General features: G+C 35.3%; 1 protein-coding gene across 1 annotated transcript in view; it reads right to left on the minus strand.

Annotated features, from left to right (window-relative positions):
* Positions 1 to 21,463, minus strand: part of LOC149805760 (RNA-binding protein 25-like) — a 99,823-nt gene that overhangs the window by 20,323 nt on the left and 58,037 nt on the right. The window contains exons 11-14 of the mRNA XM_089950429.1: positions 20,422 to 20,660; positions 15,601 to 15,630; positions 11,460 to 11,568; positions 3,869 to 3,958 (exon numbers count right to left, since the gene is read on the minus strand). Coding sequence (XP_089806555.1) covers positions 3,869 to 3,958; positions 11,460 to 11,568; positions 15,601 to 15,630; positions 20,422 to 20,660 — 468 coding nt within the window. The remainder of the gene's footprint in view (positions 1 to 3,868; positions 3,959 to 11,459; positions 11,569 to 15,600; positions 15,631 to 20,421; positions 20,661 to 21,463) is intronic.

A 21,463-nucleotide genomic window follows, 5' to 3' on the forward strand; every position in this document is an offset into this window, starting at 1 on the left:
CTTATCTTTATTACTAGTGCAAATCTTTCTGGAACTAGGCAACCTGTCCATAATGTATATGTCTGTTAAAAGTAGCAAACTTCTATACAAGCATAATGCATCTTCCTATAAGCCATACTTACCTACAGTCAGTAAAAATTAAGGTCAAATGAGAATAAATATGACAAATCATTTTCTCCTATTATAGTGTTCTAAATTTCTTCATTACTTTGGGAAAATCTTAACCATAACATTAGTTTCTCTCAAGAATTACCTATAGCTTTCTTTAATCTCAACCCATACAACCATTTTGTAGCCATTTTACAGACAAACTGGTTTCCTATAACAAAAATTGCTATTTTTTACACCTAATCTATAATATTTAATCGAAAAAAATTCTCCCTACCAGTATCCAAACAAAAAATCCTGTTCAAAATTAATTCCTTAAAATTTGTATTTACCACACTTTTATAAATATTTTTAAAAAAATTAATAATTGCCCCAAGTCCAAAATGGTTGACATTTCTGCAGAAACTGAAGCTTAGTGCATTATTAATGTCCAACACACTTCATTTGTAGCTGGAAATTGGTGCTTTCTCCATCTGTACTGATTTCTCAATGATAACAAAAAATCCAATAAAACAGGACCTATTACGAAACATGAATGGTACCTCTGCTATGGTCGACATATTTACTATGAGGGGTAGACTGGTTCCTTATTTCTAATGTACTAACATGCTTTTAGTGCTTAGTACAGAATCATGAAACATGCAGACATGAGTAGAAAAATCCACAGCCCTGGACAACAAATATTAATGCCAGGCAACCATTTTTCCCCATGTGAAAGCCAATAAGGCAACCCCCACTCTGGAACAACCCCATTTTTTATTATATACTTTCCAACAACAAACATTTGATGATTAAATAAATGGATCTTAGAATACAGGGTTCCTGCAGACTTAACATTAACAAATTCCGTGACTTTTCTAGGGCCATTTTACAAAACTCAAGGACCACTTGTTATATGAAATGAAAACTTTCATCAAAATAGTAATCATGTTGTTTTTATACAAGTTTTTGTCTAATCGGCACTCAGTGTTCAATTAAATTAGCAGTGATCAATTTTTGGAACTACACTGTCAGCAATTCCATAATTTTTCCAAAACTCTGCAAGGTTTTGAGAAATTGCACAACTTTTCAAAGCCCCTGAAATTTATTGCTTAAATTCCAAAACTTTTAAAGGATTACAAGGACCCACAACAACACGGATGGACCTACAGCATGTTGCCTGAATCATCTTCATATAATTCATAGCTGACTCTTGGTTTCATGTTATCAGTAAGAGGCAAAACCAATCCATAGGTGTCAGCTATTCATTACCGAGCAAGTCCATACTACCAAACCCCCTATAGGTTATTAGTCTGTCAACACAGTGACAATGGTAATGTTTCTTTCATCTTCAACTTAACATGCTGAATACCTACAAATTTAAAAAACCTTCCCATTAATATACTGAAGAAATACACATTTCTTAGTAATGCATTAGACATTTGTGTCCTTTGGATGACTTTCACCAAAGGAATATTTCAAGTTTAAAGACTCAAACCAATTGTTTTTTTTTCTTTCTTCATACTTTCACTAACGAAATATGGCATGGCAAGTTTAAAGACTCAAACCAATCCTACATGCTGTTGAATACTACTAGCATGTTAGCTTGTGGGATAATGACTACTGTACAAACAATCAAGAGCCCCATGAAGGCAAATGACTACTGTACAACAATCAAGAGCCCCATGAAGGCAAATAACTACTGTACAAACAATCAAGAGCCCCATGAAGGCAAATGACTACTGTACAACAATCAAGAGCCCCATGAAGGCAAATGACTACTGTACAACAATCAAGAGCCCCATGAAGGCAAAAAAATTCTGGAATTCAGGATAAGAAACTTTTTAACTTCAGAGACTTAAAACCATCTCTGATATTAATAAAGCAACAAGATTTTCAAAGTAGCCATTGTGGCAGCCATACTGGATGTAAGATTAGTACCATTTTCATTTTGCAAAAACTAGACTCTATTGAAAGGCTTCAGGTGAAAACCCTACGATGATATTACCAGCCATTTAGGAGAATTAGTAAGATTTTCAATATGTTCACTGTGGCAGCCACATCTGAGGTCAGATCTGCACCATTTTCATTTAGGACCATCTAGATACTATAATAAGTCTCTGGTGATCAAACAATGTCAAATTGATTTTCCACACAGGAGTAGCAATAAAAAGATTTTTAAGATGGCTGCCTTGGTAGCCATAATGGATGTCAGATTGGAACTATTTTCATCTAGTAACAACTAAACATCATTAGAAGTCTTTAATTCCAAGTCCCATGCTGCTATGACCATCCCTTCATGAGGAGTAGCAATAACAAGATTTTCAAGATGGCTGCTGTTGTGGTCATAGTGGATGTCTGAGCAACATTATTTTCATTTAGGACCAACTAGACCAACTAGATCTTGGGATGAATGTGTGTTAAAATTTCAGTGCAATCTTCCAAGTAGTTTAGAAAAAAAATGCAAACAATAAAAACTTATACTAAAGGATGGTCAAATCTTGGATCATGGACAACAGGCCACCCCATAAGCTTTTCTGGTCTATGCCAAGTTCTTTACTGTTCACGATACATTTTTGCATTTTCCTTTATTATTATTTATAAGATAGTGTGAACTAAAAACATGTGGACTTAATATTCCTTGTTTATTTGTATTTGGATAGAATTAACATATTACAGGATACTGTAAATCATATCATTCTGAACTAAGTTGCCAATTTATTTGTGACATATTCCAATCAGTTATACGAGCATATTTTACATAGTTTTATTGTTATCTATCTCTATCTATCCATGTCTATATATCTATCCAGGGCTGCCAACTTTCCAAAATGAGAAATAAGGAGATCTCCTAATTTCACACTTAAAAAAATCAGGCTATTTTCTTCTCTCCCAACCGTAGGATTTAAATGCATCTTTACAAGAATAACAGCAGTTTATGTTTCTAGTATAGCCATGTTTTTGCTATTTCAGTATCAGGAAAATGTTTCAAAATAATGCACCAGCATGATCAGCACATCATCAAGGCAAATTATATTCAATAAAGAATGATGTGAACAAGTATTCTGCACTAATAACGCAGTTACTGTATGCTCTAAAACTGAAATCTGTTTTTTTTTGTTGTTGTTGCTTTCTTTGCAATGTACATTATCCTTTTGTTTCTTTGTATCCATGTGTTTCACAGTGTCACTCTTCCTGCCACGAGATTGAGAAATCAAACCAGCATATGCTACATAAGGTATAAGAAACACCTTTCCTCGAATCCAATATATACATGGGAACTCTTCTGTACACCCTATTCAGAAAACTGTTTTTTTTTTCCATTTTGCTGGATGTTACTTTTACAAAACTTAAAAACACAATCAACACTGAACAAAGAACACTGTACTGGCATGTTTAATAAAACTGAGCATTCACTTCTGTTGCACATATAATAAAAAGATGCAGACACTACACTGAGACATGGAAGTAGAATGCAAATTTACTATTGTACTACTTTTTCCCCAGCGATGAAGACAAATCGTCAGATATTATACTCTATGTGAGTGTACATTATAAATCACAAGTCTCAAGCATAAACATGGACAGCTGGCAGCTCTATCTACCTATCTATCCATCCATCAAAAAGATCAACAGGTACCCAATAGATGTTTACAAATATTTTCATGACTGTACATGGGGTATAAGAACTGAAGAATGCAATGGGAACAACAAAGAATGGACATAGGAATCACATGCCCAAAATATTACAAGTAAATAGTATATTTATGAAAAATCCTACCTCTTCTGCTTTTCTCTCCTCTTCTCGTTCTCTTTCCTTCTCATATTCTCTGGCCTTTTTCCTTTCTCTTGCTTCCCAGTTTTTTAACCTCTGTTAAAAGATTAGAGCAGATATAATCAATTGCTTAAGATGTTTTGAAATGTTCTCTTCATAAATGTTTTCCTGCAGCAATGGACGGAGGAAGTGGAAAAGTAGTGACTGAGGACAACTCTGACAGATCTTAACAAGAGATGGAAACCATTACAAACATCCACATTTGTTGGTACCACCCTTCAGTTCCTCTTTCCCTTTCCCATGTCAGTATCTTGGATAGGTAAACCTCATAATTTTGTACTTCTGTTATTAACCTCTTATGTCATGATAATGACACAGATAGACATAAATGATCCACAAGTGGATATAAGGAAATTCTGGGGCCAGACTTTGTGATGTGCATCTAGTCTTCTGAATACCAGATTTTCTTTCAATCACAATGGAATAAACAAAAAGAAAATCACAATGGATCAAGACCATATAATTGGAGCTAACACAACAGCCAAAAAATAAAAATGATTTTAATCAGTTTCAAAAGAAGCCTCACTCTGTGGTTTTGTCAGTGCCCACACAGCGAACTGAGCAATCAGATTCATTCCTATTTTTAGAGTCATTCTTATTTCTTGTGTTCCTCTTGTAACATCAAGTCTGCAGATGTGTTTTATGTTGTACAGAGATATTTGAGAGGAAAATATTTATTTGGAAATATAAAGTACTCATTGGACTAAAATATTATTTTGAAACTACTGTGGTCCCCCTCTTGAATGGCCCCCCTGACCAGTGGCCACCTGCTTCTTACGGCCAGAATCCCTTGGCACCAGCAAGTTCGGGTTCAAAAGTAGACCTCAAGACCTCTAACGTGACCAGCATCCAGCATATTATTATAAAAATGCAAAATATTCACCTCACAAGCAGCCACTTTTCATTTAAAATGTATTTAGAACCAATAATTAATTTATATCATGACATAAGGTAAGTAATCAGATTATCTCTATCGTAGACCCATGTCTCCCAATGTCAAGTTTTTGTTACTGAAAGAATAGTTGACAAAAGTATGTGTAACACTAAGATTAATATTATATTATTGTCTATAAAAGTAGACATTTACAGAAAATGGTCCGACAATGTTATGATCGAGTTTTAGGCTCCACACATGTCGAGTTCTTCTCTTTGATGATTACAACTGGATGTAATTGTCAAGATCATAACGGGGCCAGCATAGGCTAAAATAAATTGAACAAAACAGGGTACCAGACAAAGACCGAAAAATCATGTGACAACACATTTATCGCTTCCTTTATGAAGACATTTCATCCGCTCTACAAAAGTTTTGTCTGCATAATTAAATCACATACAGTTAGCAACATCCGAATAAATCATTACCAAACATTAACATGTCACAATGTTAAGTGGAGATGTATTATTTTAGAAGAAAGTCAGTTATTCTACTTGATGGTGAGGTGTGAAGGGGGGGGGGGGGGCGGGTCTTGCCGAACAATTTTATGCAGAAAAGACTTGAATAAAACAATTTTATGTTGAAAAGACTCGAATAAATGTCACAACTGATAAAGAGGTTATTCAGCAGCAGTGAGAAAATGGAGCAAATAGAAAGAGAACTATGTATGTACCAAGATTTAAATGACGTTTCTGAATGGTTTTGCAATGTGCATGACAACAATACCTTTTCGCATATCATGCTTACGCCAAGAATAAGAACAATTAATATACATATATATATTCAGCTGAAATAAGTCTATTATTATAACAAGAAGAACCTTTTAAATGAAGATAATAAATGCTTTGAAGTATGTAGCTTTCTTACTATGTACATTAGATATACTTCTCACAAAAAATTTAGCCCACCTCTGGAAAGGCCACCAGTCTTGTACAGCCACTTTCCCGGTACAGAAGGGGCCATATAAGAGAGGGACCATTGTATTGTGAAATTTTCAAAGTACTTCTGGACAAAGCCATTTTGACATCACAATTCTTGGTGGACTAGTACATTTCCAGTTGTGTAATTTATATGGAACTTTTCATTCTTTTGAACTTTAATAAAACTTGTTCAAGATAGATTATTTTGGATTCACTTCATAATACCTTAAGTTTCTCTCACATTTTCATTTATAACTTTGATAATTAAAATAGTTGTCAAATTTTACAAAACTAGTTGGTTTTGCTTCTTTCTGTTACTACATTTAACCACAGTCTAACACCAAGAATCAGCAGGTCGAAATAAATGGTCAATCACCCTTGCTACATTGAGACCCTTAATATTCACCTTGAGCAATAAGGTTAATTCATCTGCCTGCCAAGTCAAACCTCCAAACTTGCATGCCAAGCTTTTCAAGTGGGAATTTCAGTCGGTTCCTTTACTTGCCTCTAGGGCAAGTCCTCTGATGACTTAAGTCAAAGGCCAGGCCATCAGTGACCAAAACTTCACATGCCGACCTGTTTTCAGCAGCTTCCTTCTGTTTACTAATCATTATGCCCTGCTGCCTTGCAACAGCTATAAGAGGCTGTGGCTAAGACTTCTTGACACATGTTGTCAAAAAACAATGACAGTGGCAGTGGAATTTCATCACCTCTGTGATGTAGCTTTGGATTTTTCAAAGCTTTTGCTAGAATATAGCAAAATCTTCTGTGGGCTGCACTCTTAGATTCTCAGATTGGTGATGTCATTCCAACTACTGTTTCTAAGGATTTTAGGGACCAACAACAGGGGTCCCTTGCATTGGTTGCTGGCCTATCAATACTGGTTAGTACTCAAGCACAACCTGATCTAGCCATGCGTGAACCATTAATTCCATCCAAAAGGTACACAACCACACTAACATAGTGGCTGGTTCCCCTACAAGTTTGCTCCATGAACAATGGAAACAATGTCAAGGTGACAAAGTCTCCTTTTCCCAAACAGGCAAGAGGGGAGGTAGGAAAGGTATCCCTAAGGACATTTCATCTCTATAGCTTTAATGTGGGTGCTCAAGTGACCTTCTACTCCCAGACCTGGTTGAACATCAGTTGGTCCTTTCTATAGAAAAGTAGGGTTTATGTCTACTGTACAGAACTCACTCTTCTCTCAAGGACAGCCTTTTCTTCCATCCATAAAATATATTAATAGTGAAGCAAGAACACAACCTTCTTCACATGGATGCAGTGTGGGAGGGTTCAGAATATCTATTTACTGCATTTTACTACCAGATACTTCTGGTGCCCAAAGGAGCAGAAAATAGAGGCTTATTATAGATCTGTCCCCCCATAACAGAAACTTTCAAGAAGGAAACTGAAACTTCACTTTTGGAACATAGTAAAACTGGCCAACCAGGCAGTTTCCAATGATCCTCCGCACAAAGAATATTTCTGTTCTCAATTGGAATGGAAGTATTTCAATTCCGAACCATGTCTTGCTGTCTAGCCTCAGCACCCTAGGTCTTCACCAGAATCATGGGAGTCACAACTGCATATCTAAGGTACTTAAGGATTCTGCTGAGCCTGTACTTCAATGACTGGCTATTGTATAACAACAAACTGCCAGTACATACCATGACAACAGCTACTCTGTTAAGACTGATTCGAAACTTTGTGAAATCAGTTCTCATTCCCTCTGAGGATTTCATGTATATAGGAATGAATTTCTTTACCTCTTTGGGCCAGTCCTCGTCCCCCCATTGAGGATACATACAATCATGGAATTTTAATGATGTTACAGATCAAGACTTTGTTGTTGGCTTCTCTGTACCTCTCTTCTGGGAATCTTGAATTCTACGACAGATTTAGTATTGATAGGGGGACTCAACTTCTGCAGTTTCTCCTGTTGGCAGTTAGGAAACCCCACAAGTATGAACTGTCGTATCAAATTTCTCTAAGGCTGACCTTTCAGTGACACCTCATGAGGTGGTACAATCAAGACAAGAGGGGAGTTCCTCTGCATGCCACAGAACCAAACTCCTATCTGTACACCAATGAGTTTGATTCATGGGGGGGGGCCACACATACAACCTATTTGAGACATATTATAAGAACAAGGGTTTTATTACACGCCCATTTAATCTAACATGGTTGATCTGACATTCTATACATATGTTCAATCTGTGACTGTATCACACACCCTGCCAAGAACTACTTTCATAACCTGAAGTATTCAATAACAGTACACTTATAAAATATTGGGAATGATTTACTGCTAAAAAGTTTTAATTATTCAAAAATGACAACATTTGCTGCTGGGGTAATGGTGAGTACTAACACTGTTCCATTTAGAGTTAATCATCTCTCGTTCAACCAGGTTTATTGACTAATCAAGTATGACTTTTCATGATCGAGTTTCCTTACAGTACCAATAAATTTATTAAATTATTACTACTACCGAGCTGGAATACCCACCCAAAATATATGCTTAATAATACAATTATATAAATATAGTATAAACTATGCTAAATTAATGGCAATATAAAGAATATTTTGTTAAGATACTGCTTTTTATCAATTTCTGAAATAATATAATTCAGCTGCGATACAAGCAACCCGCTTTAAAAATGGCAAGCAAAAGTGAAATGAAACTTTTTGAATTTCCTGAAATGATCAACAGTGTAGGCCTACTTTGGGTTCCATAAAAAGGGAGATGGTCTGGCAAATAAATACAATCTAAACCTGACAAAAGTGATTTGCATGATGTATAAAATAAAGAATGCACATTCAATGGTTAGTAAAAGATGTATACATGATCTAAAACAAAACCTTTTTTGTTTTGATTCATTATTACTTATTGGCATTTCTTGCCAAATTATTTACTTTGAAAAAAAAATTGTTTTGTATTACAATTGAGGCCTAAAGGGTCAATCACATTTATTTACACTTTATAAAAACAATCTGTAAAAAAATATCAAAATAAAACAAAAGTTTTGACATGTTTTATATTTATTTATGGATTTAAACGAGATTCAGATAAATTACACAAGTTCATTGCAGTGGTAGCATCTAGTGTTTCTTCCGAAGATGAGATGAAAAAGAGAAGGTGGGGTTGGATAGGACACACCCTACATAACGAACACTACCAGACAGGCATTGAGGTGGAACCCTCAAGGCAAGTGGAGAAGGGGCTGACCAAGAAAAACCTGGCGATGCGACCTTGAGGTGGGCAGTCTATATCCCCCGCAGGGGTGACGAGCAAAAGTGACTGACTGATATTCATGATGGCTGAAGGCCAACAGTTGCAAGTAAGTATTTTCACTTTAAGTGAAAGGATTTTGCTTTCAATCAGTCTTACACCACTTTAAAAACTGATTTTAATATACCATCTGATTCCACTCTTTTCAACCATGTGAACTGCTTCTCCCACTCAGGTCTCAAAGTTTCCATGTTGGTTATCTTCAAATGTACTCTAATTTTTTTCTATTTTTTTGCCTCTGTGTCATTTTCATCACTAGTCTGTTTCTCAAAAAATGAAAACAGCTTTACCTCATTTTTAAGAGTCAGTGTACCTTTTGGCACTCGTATAAAGTTACATTAGTTAATATCAATGATTGGACAATACTGTCCCAACCAAACTTCGAGAAAGCTTTGACTATTTTTAATTTGCATTTGTGTTGTCACCAATTTGGGCATAGTTTATTTGCCAAACAATTGCAGGTGCTTGCATACAGAGTCGAAAGAACATCAGTTTTGCTGAAGTCACGTCAGAGTAGACTTCTGAAGGGCAGATAATTAATAATATTAATTAATCCCACTGGCTTATTATCTGTTCACACAAGTCTTGCCTTTAGCTATTCCATAAATCAATCACGGTTGACCAAAATAAAGACGGGATCCTGGGGGAAAACAAGGTGCATCATGAGGAAACATTACTGGGAAAAAGAGTGTGATATTTGAGAAATTCAGACATATTTGACCCATAAGCTTGGGTTCATGAGAGTACTGTACAAAATAAACCCATCTATTAATGAAATACAAGTAATGCATGTTTCATTCTTTAATCCCAAATAGCTAAAAAGTAGAAGTAAAATGTCTCTGCAAAATTAAAATACTGACATTACCTTGAACTTGCAAAAAATAACCCCCAAAATATGGTATACATCTTCAAATGATGATAAATAAGTAATCTATGTATCACTGAGATACAAGACACACCTTCTAAGGATAATGTACATGTACACTAAATTTCATCCCCTAATCCTAACATGGCTTCAAAGTTGTAGAGTGAAAAAGAAAGGCGAGAGAGAACTTAAAAATACTGAGCTGACCATAAAGTATGTGATGCACCTTCTAGTCATTATTTATAAAGGTATTAAGTTTCAGCCCTTAATCACAAATGAATTGAGTGTTCAACAGTGGAGACAAAAGTGTGATGGCTGGCTCGCTAGATAGGGCCTAACCGGAAATCGCCTCGGCTAATATTCCGTTTTTCGGTACTATTCGGAAGTATTCGCCTTGGCAAATAATACGTGCACAAATGGTTACAAGTAAAATAATTCAATAAATATCGAACTTTTAAAAAAAAGTTATTTAATACATAATAATTTAGTTAAAAATAAATTATAATTACACAAACAGTTAACATTCCATTGGACTTCATGAATCATGATTGATGATAATTTATTTAACTCAATTTCCTTTAGTAATTTCACTAGCATTCCCCAGGTGGCGTAACTTTTCTGCTTCCGGTAAATATTTGAGTGTAGAGACGCCATTTGTAAAAAAATCTTAACAAAATTTAATTATTACGTATTCAAAATAAAATTAATAAATAATAAATATATATATTAAAATACTCATCGAAAAATGTCTACTCCGAAATTAAGTAGCAAGATTTGGAACTGTTTCACTATAAATACTGTGGACGAATCGAAGGCAAATTGTGATGTCTGCAATGAAAGGCTAACACGAGGCGGCAAAAATGTTCGTTTGTATGGAACTTCAGCTCTAATAAATCACCTTTGATCCTTCCATCACTCTGAGTATGACGAATACTCCAGATCCACAGAGAGCCACAAAAGAGAGAGAGATGATGAAGAAGATTTAAAGAGGAAACACTCAAAGCAAGGTAACCTCGATTACTTTATAGAGAAAATGACACCATTTGGACAAAATGATCCACACAAGCATGCAATAACTAAATCGATAGGAGAAATGATAGCAGTTGATATGCAACCATTTTGTCTGGTTGAAGATATTGGCTTCACTCGACTCATGAAGGTGCTGGAACCACGATATAAGCTCCCTTCGGCCATGCACTTTTCTCGTACTACAATACCCGACATGTACTTGTCAGTGAAAGCCATCATTCAAGAAAGGGCTGACAACTACTACTCAGTTCGTACCTGGATCTGGCAAATAGTATATCCAAATACTCGGATTCGGTACTCGGTGAAAATTATCTACTCGGTTAGGCCCTATCGCTAGACAGACAGAACAGGGATATTATGTTCCCAGCTTTTTGCAATAAGGATGATGAAAATAATTTGGATGACAATATTATACCATGTTCCAATTAATTATTCACATTTTATTTAGTGCATCAACTCCACTGATAATTGTGTACTTTAAGAAATAATGTCCTTACTTCCTGATATGCAGCCTCTTTTTCCCTTATCTTCTTCTCTAATTTGCGTCTTTCATAAGCTTCCTCTTCCTCTTCAAGCTCTCGATCCTTTGTTCTTCTTTCTCTGTCTCTATATGGACAAAAATCATAAAAATTAGCATTAAAAAGAGTTTTGAGAGTTAATAATAATTCACTGCATATATGAACTTTTGAAAAAAAATTATTTATTGTAATGATAAATTCATGGCACATGAATTCTTGGCCTATTGTGGGCTCTAGGTCATTTTGATGTCAGGATAGGTTTTGTATTTACATATATACTATATTACTGGCTAGATACCCAAACCAGCTTTCCTCTAACGCACTTAGCACTGAAATCGACTTTTCCCCAACCCCAAAAAGTTTACATTGAAAGGGATGAAATACTATTGTTGAAATAACTGCATGCTCCACCTACTATTGACACATGAGAATTAAATGGCGAGAAAAAAAATACACCATTCGCTTAATATGTCATGCATGGATTAATTCACGAATCCACCTGTAACAGTGGGTCAGGCATGGATCCCATTTTGTTTACAAGAAAATGAAAGTCCCATTTGCTGAATGTGAAGAAATTGTGATCAAAACTGGTAAACGAAATCTTCATGTATCACTCATTTTAAAGATGAAAATGGTGGCTAGTACCTGGAAATTTTAACCAACATCATCAATTTCTCAACTTTTGATAAAAAGTCATATATTTTCTTAAATTTTCATTCCAAAAAACATTTTCATTTCACTGTAAATTAATAATATATTACAAACTTTTGATCAATGAAAATGTCCCTAACGCCTACCAGTGGCAACACTTTAACCCTTTCAACACTACAGACCAGTAAAGCGGTCCAAGAACAATAACTCCATTAACACTGAAGACCAGTATACTGGTGTCATATATTACTAGTTTTGACGATGTATTCTCTTATTGGTCCATAACAGGGATCTCCCGTTTATAAATAATTATTTTGTGTTATGATTCATTTGCATACCATTTGGATACTTTCTGGCTTTAAGACAGGTTAACAAGATCTATAAAATAATGTTAATCTTCCAAGTCATACAAGTACATCCAAAATGGTGGACTTCTCGATGAATCTGAAATGTCTGGGAAGGAAATAATTGAAAATACAGGAATTCTGATCTTGTAAATATACAAGAAAAAAGGGAACATTTGAAAAAAGAATGTATGGCAATTGTTTACAATAGTGAAGACAGTGAGTATTTTGAAGGCCTTGAACTTGCTGATGTAATCTACACATGAATTTCATCACTGGACTAAGTCTCAATTAGATCATAATATTCACAAATTTCCGAATGATGACCCAGCATGAGTATTTGATGGATTTGAACACCTTCTGAGTATTTTTAAGATATTTTGTAGTGACAATGTAATTTTGGAAATAGCAAGATTTTCAAATATGAATGCATACCATATGTGAGACTCACCCAAATAAAAACAAAGGTGCTTGTTTTTAAAAAAAATATACTTTTTACAACATTTATCTATTGATGTATTTTTTTATTTTAAACATATTTTATTGTAACAATAGGTTACAATGGGACTTGGCACAAATTCTAACAACTTAAATTTGCCCTCTCCCTGCATGAAATAAGTATTGCAACATATTCAAGATGACAATGTAGTAATGAAAAATAATATGAGAGAGAGAGAGAGAGAGAGAGAGAGAGAGAATTAAGTGTACTGGTCAAAAAGTTAGAAATTCTGGCTTGTTGGATCCAATTTTCAAACAATTATGTCACATGACATGTTTGTCCTGGCAAGGGGGTTAGATATATTAAGTCGGAAGCCCCTCCAAAACAAACAGAATTGCCCATTCATTTTGCTATAAAAAAAAAGGCCAAGCCAATGCCGACACAAATGAGCAAATGAAGTAGTCTGGTGAAGCCGATAGGATGTCTGTGGGTGGGCAGGGAGGTGAGTCAACAGTGGTTGTTAGGAGGCCTGGGGAAAAAGAAACCTTGTTTTCATATTCCCTTTATTAAACTGCCTCCTATATTAAGGGCATGATGTCTCCTGAATTTGATAAAGGTCAAAACTGTTTTGTTGTTGCTCAGCAGTATTCTCTTGCCTCTTTGCTGATCTCTCCTTTGAGATTAAGACTGATTCAGTCTGGATGTCTGAGCAGTAGGCATGGCAAATTGAAGGATCAGTTTTTGTGCTGCATGCCTCCTCACTTTTATCTTACCACTAAATAATAATGGCGACCTAAAGAGTGTTGCAAAACACCAAGAATAAGGTGACTTAACTGATGACAAGTGAAGACAAGCATCATGTCTCACTAAAGCTAAGTTGGCAGCAGCCATCAGTGCATTAGCGACATAATGGCGTTCAAGCCTGTTAATAACCTTGGCAATCCTAATCACTGATTCACAGGCATGTATGCTTTTTCAGCAAGCCAAACAAGAACAGCTAGCAATGTCAGATACAACACAGAAGATATTGCTATGATATTTTGAATCAGCTTTGAGGAGGCATAAGGACATTCTTGTCCACCTTGAAGGGTAGTCATATTCTTCACTGCAATGCTCTTATCTAGTCTTGGAAGCTTGGTGGTAAATTTATCCAAATGCATCCTGAACTAGCATGACAAACTTTCCCAAAATGCTTTAGAATACCCAGGGTCATGGATTTTTTCATTCAGACAGTCTGCAATGTTCTTTATTCTTGCTGACTGCAGCAATAGGTGGAACAAAGGATATTCGTCCTGATCTCCCAGGTCTTCTGACACCTTCACCTGACTAGTAATTGGCAGCGGTACATATTCTGAAGCTAGCAACACCCAGGATATTTGACAACCATCTTGAAATTAAACTTGGTCCATTCTATAGCTGGATTTGAGCAAGTTAAGGCATCAAATGTATCCTCACACTCTTTCTGCAAGTCATCCCCATCAAAGCCTACATCATGAGTGTTTAAAACATTTCCAGTGACACAGACAAGGCACTGCAATTGTCCCTATTTGTATCATGGTATCACTCCAAAGTATCAGCTGTAAAATAATGGATGAGCAAATTTTGATGGTATGGATGGCCAGAGAGTAAGATGGATGGCCAAACTGGACAGAGATTGATCTCCAGTAACTTAATAAAAGGTATGTTATGACAGGATGCTGAAATGCTGATAACCAGACCCAGACCTGCCAACCCTGAAGAGTCTGTCAGTAAGGTGTAACAACATATCAATAACTGCTATTGTAAAGCTGGGAAACGTAACTAAAAGTTGGACACATTGATGATAAACATTATGTTCAACTGAAAAGTTTGTAAAGTACATGCAGACTTTATTTACCACTAGTACAGTTGCATAAACTCTAGTTCCAAACCCTATGCAGCTTAATGGCTTGTTGCTATCTCTCAACTTGACATAATTCTTTGGAAATTCTTTCCCATTTCACATCACAATGGCAATCATATCTCCTGCCACGAGACAAACTCAAATTGGCATGTGATGTCCAATAAACGTAATTGTGTCCTTTCCAGCTTTTATTTACAGGAATCTGAATGCTCCTTTTTATTCTTCTGTGTTGATTCTTAACACTTTTCAAAAGCTTATTTTACCTTTCGTCTTAAGCATGTATCGCTTTCTAGACGCCATTTAAATTTTTTATATAATCAACAGTTTGATCATGCAGATGCCTCGCATGAACAAATAGGTTCAGAATAAAGCATCTGGGATGCTGCCATAAAGTTAGTCTGGTTCTCTGACTAATTTCACTAATTCTAAGACGAAACCCGGATCCAAATAAAACACGGATGAACCAAATATCAGGAGTTTCCAGCAATGATCAAATTTCCATAGGTTTTGCTCATATGCCATAAGTCCGTATTTTAAGGGTAATTTTCGTAAGATGTACGGCAAAATTGTAAGAGTTGGTAGGTCTGCCAGACCTTCAAAAACATAAAAGAAATGAATCTCACTGACCAGAAACCTTATGGACAAACTGACAAGGAACATCAATGGCCAAAGTGAACTACCTCCATATGGCGTCTCTACCAAAACATCCAAGTTCCAACACTGATATATTACTAGAAAAAGTAAAGATGTACTAAAAATTCTTAACTGTATATACACAATTTAAATTGTACAGATAAATGTTACCTTTTATTACTCTGCTTAACTGCCTCCTGTCTGAAATGAAAAAAATAAAATGGAATCAACAAATGAAGTTTTCTTTTCTTTTCAACATTTTAATTCCAAGGAAACTAATAATCAGTCATAAATCAAAAGGATATGATCAATTAAAACTGTCATATTTACAAAACCCAAAGAAAACAAATCATCTTCCTATTGATTATGTGTAGGTGTGACCCAATATAAGGTTGTCTAAATTTGCCAGGCCTGCTAGTAAGCAGCTAACCTATGCTGTGGTGGAACATTCAGAATTTTCAATAGGCAGTTGGCTCTGACCCCACAACCCAACAGTGATGTCAAAATATTCTCACATGGACAACTCAGACATGGGATTACACTACTGATGTGGTGTTGATTTGTGACATTTATTATCAATGCAGCTCCTGTAAAGGTCAGAAACGCATTTATTTTCTTTCAACCTAATTTTCCTGAATTTACGCAAATGATAAACCAGGCATAAATGACACTGGCTGATAAGCATTTGTACTGGTAAAATTTGGCCTGTAATGATTTTTATACATCCTTACTGGTACAAAGTACCGGTACTTGTGTAACCCTAGTGGAATCTTTGTTCTGTTTGTATGGCTATAATCAAGATGCAAGAGTGGATTTGTTGCTCATTTTTATCTCTCTCTGGGAATGGTGGAGGGATTGTTTTTAATGTGATCAGCTATGTATTATAGGTGAAACAAAATTTACTAATTGATTTGCCTTCTCTGGCAAATGCATTACATTAGGAGAATAGGTAAGAGGAGGATATGCTGAGCATCCCATCTCTACCAGAGCCACCTAGGAGAAGCATGAACCGATGAAATTCACCTACTGTTATGAGGCTGTGCCATCATAAAGGGATGGGGAGGGGGGTTACTGCCTGTGCAACTATCATTAGCTAAGATCAGTTCTCTTCTCTGCGAGGTCATGTCCCAAAGATGGAAGCTAAAGAAAGTAGTCTGGGCATGCCATACAAATGAGTCCACTGTGATTCAAATGAAGACATTTCATTCATATGCCAAGCTCATCGAAACTGCATGCATTTTGTGAACCAAGTTTTTCATGAGGGATACTTTTTCCTGACAGAGGTCAGTGTATGCCAATTCTATAACTACCTTTAAACAAACGATTAGCTCTTGTAATGTTATGTCTTGATTTCTGGATTTAGGAATCAGTAAAAGCCTGTTCTGGCCATTGCAGGTGTTGTCTGTTTGCTTCAGTTGTTTGAGAGCACACGTGGGATCTTGAAGCTTTGCCTCTCTCGATGTATTGATCAAGGAGTGGGAGCAAATAGTTATTTGTTTATTGCATATTTAGGGCAACATGTTTATTGCAATTAAAACTGACTGAATTATTAGGACAACTGATCTGTATAGAAATGATACTATCCATACCTAATTAAAATGTAGCTTTTGGTAATCAAGGTCAAAATGTGTTGGTTTTTTTTCCACTGATGCTTCAGATTCTTAATCAGTAACAGTTCTTATTTTCATCAGTGGTGGTCATAACCATTCAAGTATTTATTATCAATGTGGTTGGTTGTGGCTTGAATACAAGTAGATGATTATTACAACTTTCTGCTTTTCAATCAGCCATCTCATTTTCTCCACAAAATTTAAGCACAATATCACAGTAGCAGATTGAATTAGACATTGCTGACTTTATGTTTAGATTTTGCTATGTGCATGTCAAGTTGCTAAACATTTGGACAGTACACCATTTTTTGGTATGTTTATCATCTCCAAAACATACATTGCATACAACATAATTGCAGCTTTACCCTCCATGCCTATTTTTTATTCACTTGAATAATTTTCAAAATGAATGCACTAGTGGTCATTTTTCAGTTAACACATGTTAGTTTAAACGTGAATCTTATGTTGGATTTGGATTAAATTTTGTTTTGTTGAGGACTGTCCATTTTGTATATACACACTGAGGGTGGTTGGGTTTAAAGTTTGAATATTTGTGCGTGAGGGTGGTGATAAGACCAAGCAGTACACATACACATCTAATGACAAATAAATTATTCAAGTTGTAAACAACTTATAGTACTTGCACACTTTCCAATTTGTTTGTAGTCACATACCAATTTTAAAAATGAAAAGCATCAAGAAAAGAAATTATAAATAAGTGGAGTACATCATTTTCAATTGGCCAATTAGAGGATAGTCAACCATTGTGTACTGCACTTGCATATTAAGTCAGTCTGATCATGACCATACAAGTTGTGTGAAAAGGGAGAGAATTGTCTTCCCTTGTAGTTTTTTTTAATAGGACATATACAACTGATAAGTAAACTTGTATGCAACTAGATCAGCCCCTGTGCCCTTTTCTGGTTTCCAGGATTGATGATGCATGGCAGTCAAAACTGTCATTTGCATCCAGTATTTGCAATGTACAGTTTTAATCTTTTTAGAAATAATGTACAAACAAATATGTAACTCCACAATTTACAGAATTTGTGAGATGATTAGATGCAGTGAATGATCAAATCTGTTGCTGGAAAACAGGGACTTATTCATGCAAATATGGAGACTGTGTTACTAAAGAAACTCCTGATTGAAATGAAAACAAATTGACAGTGTCTGAAGTGGGGTACTAAACAAATGTATACATATGCACTGGGGGAGTGGTCAGAAAAAATTACACCCTGCAACAGGGGTGAGGTGGGTAACATTATTTTATCATGTGTACTAAATCGACAAACTCTTATCCTCACCTGGAATAATAACTCTTACTAGGCCAACAATGGTGATGAGACAAAATAGTTTAGTCTTCTGGCGTTTCATTTACTGTTAAGATTGGAATGATTATGTGACCTTTTAATTATTTCTTTACAAAATTATTATACAGTTTATTTTATGTTAGATAGTACAAAATGTTACTGTCAGAAACTGAGAAGGAATTTCATCCCATATTTAATGATAGAAATTTGATAATGGGTAATCACTTGCAATATTTATTTAATCACTAGACATGTCCTCGCACCAAGCTGTAGTATCTCTGGTACACACACACACACACACTCTTGAGGTTAAAAGTATCTTTTCCCCACAACGATGACAATATGGGCAAGGCATTTTATTACAATGCCCTGGCGTTAAATCCCTAAATAGCCAAATAGTTTCACTCATCAGTGAAATAAAAGAAATGGTTTTATCTTAAGACTCCAAGAAAGGTCCATTGATCAGTACAGTGTGCTTCTCTTTGAAAAACTTTTTTTTAAAGTTTCAAAATATAGCTGCTCTTTTTATCATAGCCTAGATGCCATTTTATTGCTTTTTTTCAGATAGAAAATTACGAAATGGTATTAATCTGTAAGATGAAACGTCAAATGATTAACAATGAGTGATGTCGGTGCATACGTGGAAAAATATGAAGTCAAGCAAAGTACCATACATGCTAATCTTTCAGTATCTGAAAAATTCCAACACTAAAAAAAAAACATCTTTATTTGGCGTTTTCTTTTTTGTTAAAACTTGTTGCTACGACTATGTACATGTGCCACTTTAAAAAAAATTAGTTCAGCACCAGTTTACTTCAGGAGTATTTGTAACACTTCTGTTCTAAATATAGATTATATACTTTACAATGCTTGCTATTGGGCAAACTGTAACAATTTTACTAACATTGCAACTAGTAATACAGGACCATTATGGGTATGAGTGACCACTACTGCTATTTTGACTTTTGATGGGATAAATTTTATTCATGATTTATGCCGATTGAGAATTCAGGAATTTGTGATCCTTTTTGCATGAGGCGTGAATCCGTGAATCACTATTCCGAGTCATGACATTCACACCAAAATCATGAAGACTGGCAGGTTTGTATCTCTGGGTAATCATACCAGTATAAATTTTTACTACATGATGTACAAGGTCCAAGCCACAGACATTTACAAAAACAAAAATAAACAATAAAATTTAATATAATCTGGTAATCTTTTCTCAGTTGTAATATTATAAAACAATCCCCATTTTCATTTAATCATTTATAAAATACCTTTACTGCTTGCATGTGCTTGTGTGCGTGTGTATATAAAAAAAAATTTATATTGCTGGGTGATATTACTGTTCAATAAATTCTGTCAGTGGGTTCTGTAAGGCCTTAATCACATCTAAGGGTGACTCCCCAATTTCGAAACTGTTTTCCCCCGGTCCCATGTATGTTTTAATGAACAGCCCTTAACCAATATTGATGGAATTTTCATCATCATATATGTTCATAAGTCCTCTTAGAATTTATAATATTTATTTGTAAACTTCAGTGTCACTTTTATTTTATTTTTATTTTTATACTTTATGAATTGCTGGGCCAGCAAAATACCAGTTGCTGATCAACTTATTATTCACATAACAGATCTGACCTCTAACTTGCCAATCCATTCACCAATTAAGATTGAGGCAGAAATCACCTTGCCTCAGTTTTGGAGTCCACTGTAAATGACGAATAATTCTGCATTAAGAGAGCTCAAATTGAGCATCAAAACTGCTACAATTTCTAAATTCTGACTGACGTTTCAAGTATCAAGCTTGCAATGGTATAAAACACTCTACTAGTACAGATATTAAATGGATTTGTTAACACAGAATATGGTAATCAGGCAATCTAAAATGCAGTTTTAACTTGAGCATGATTGTAAGACTTAATACATATAACATGACAGTCAGAAGCAATAAAATCAACCAACAGATCTGCCTTCCAATGATGCCTGTAATATCTACGTATTTAACAAGAATATGTGTTGATTGGAAGAAATTAAATTTAACACATTTTTCTGGAAGAGATTACCTTTCTCTTGAGTATGACCTTTCGCGCCTCCTTGACGATCTGCCTCGTGAACTAGAACGTGACCGAGACCTGCTCTTTGCAGCTCGTGCCTCCTCTCGCAGACGTTTCTCTCTTTGGTATCTTTCTATTTCCCGTTCTCGCTCCCTTTCTCTTTCCCTTTCCCGTCTACGTCTCTCTTCCAGGAATCGCTGCCTCTCCCTATCCTTAGCATCCTTATCTTTTTCTATTTCTTCCTCATCCTGCAAAATAAAAGTCCAATAAATAAGAACAGAGTCTTATTTAAACCCTGATTAAATGTCGAAAGTGTAACATGGTATGATAGTGATATACTTCCTGAATTTTTTTAAAACAGAACTAAATGTAAAATCAGAAAATGTTAGCTCAGACTTATTTTCATAGAGTTACAATTCTATATTTTCCAGTAAAACAATTACATACAACCCCCATGTTAATCTGTACTAAAAATATTACCAATGTTAGTTACACATTTACAGCATGAATTCTAGAAACAGGAGAATGACAAGTTTGAGTAATTCCAGCTGTTCATGAGCTAGAAAGATTCCACTGTATATCTTGTTTTCTAATTGGCAAAACAAATTAAAAAAAGGTGAAAAATTAAAATTGAATTCTAAAATAGTACTTTCCAATTATATTCAAACAAACTACTGAATCTTAGTACAGGAAACAGAAATATGTCCATATGACACAAGTGTCCCTGCCAAAATGATGTAATTAATGAAGCAATTAACCAGCAAAATTCAAAGCCAAATAGTAACCATAACTCTAAAAACTGTCTCAGGTTTTCATAACGAAAATCCTTGTACCATAATTGGGTTTCAATCCATAAATTCTTAGTGGAAATTGTGGGCAAAGTTACAGGTCAAATAAAACACAAATCCATTAGATTTTCCTATAAAATGGTGACAATTTAATTACGGACTTGTATCAAATTTGGATTCAATCCCTGAAAGCCTTCAAAATATTATCAAGTAGAAATGGTGTGCAAAGTTATAAGTGACACAGATGTCATAACTCCACAGTT

The sequence above is a fragment of the Sinohyriopsis cumingii genome, chromosome 2, assembly GCF_028554795.1.
Source record: "Sinohyriopsis cumingii isolate HCF-2022 chromosome 2, ASM2855479v2, whole genome shotgun sequence".
In the NCBI taxonomy this organism is placed as follows: Eukaryota; Metazoa; Mollusca; class Bivalvia; order Unionida; family Unionidae; genus Sinohyriopsis; species Sinohyriopsis cumingii.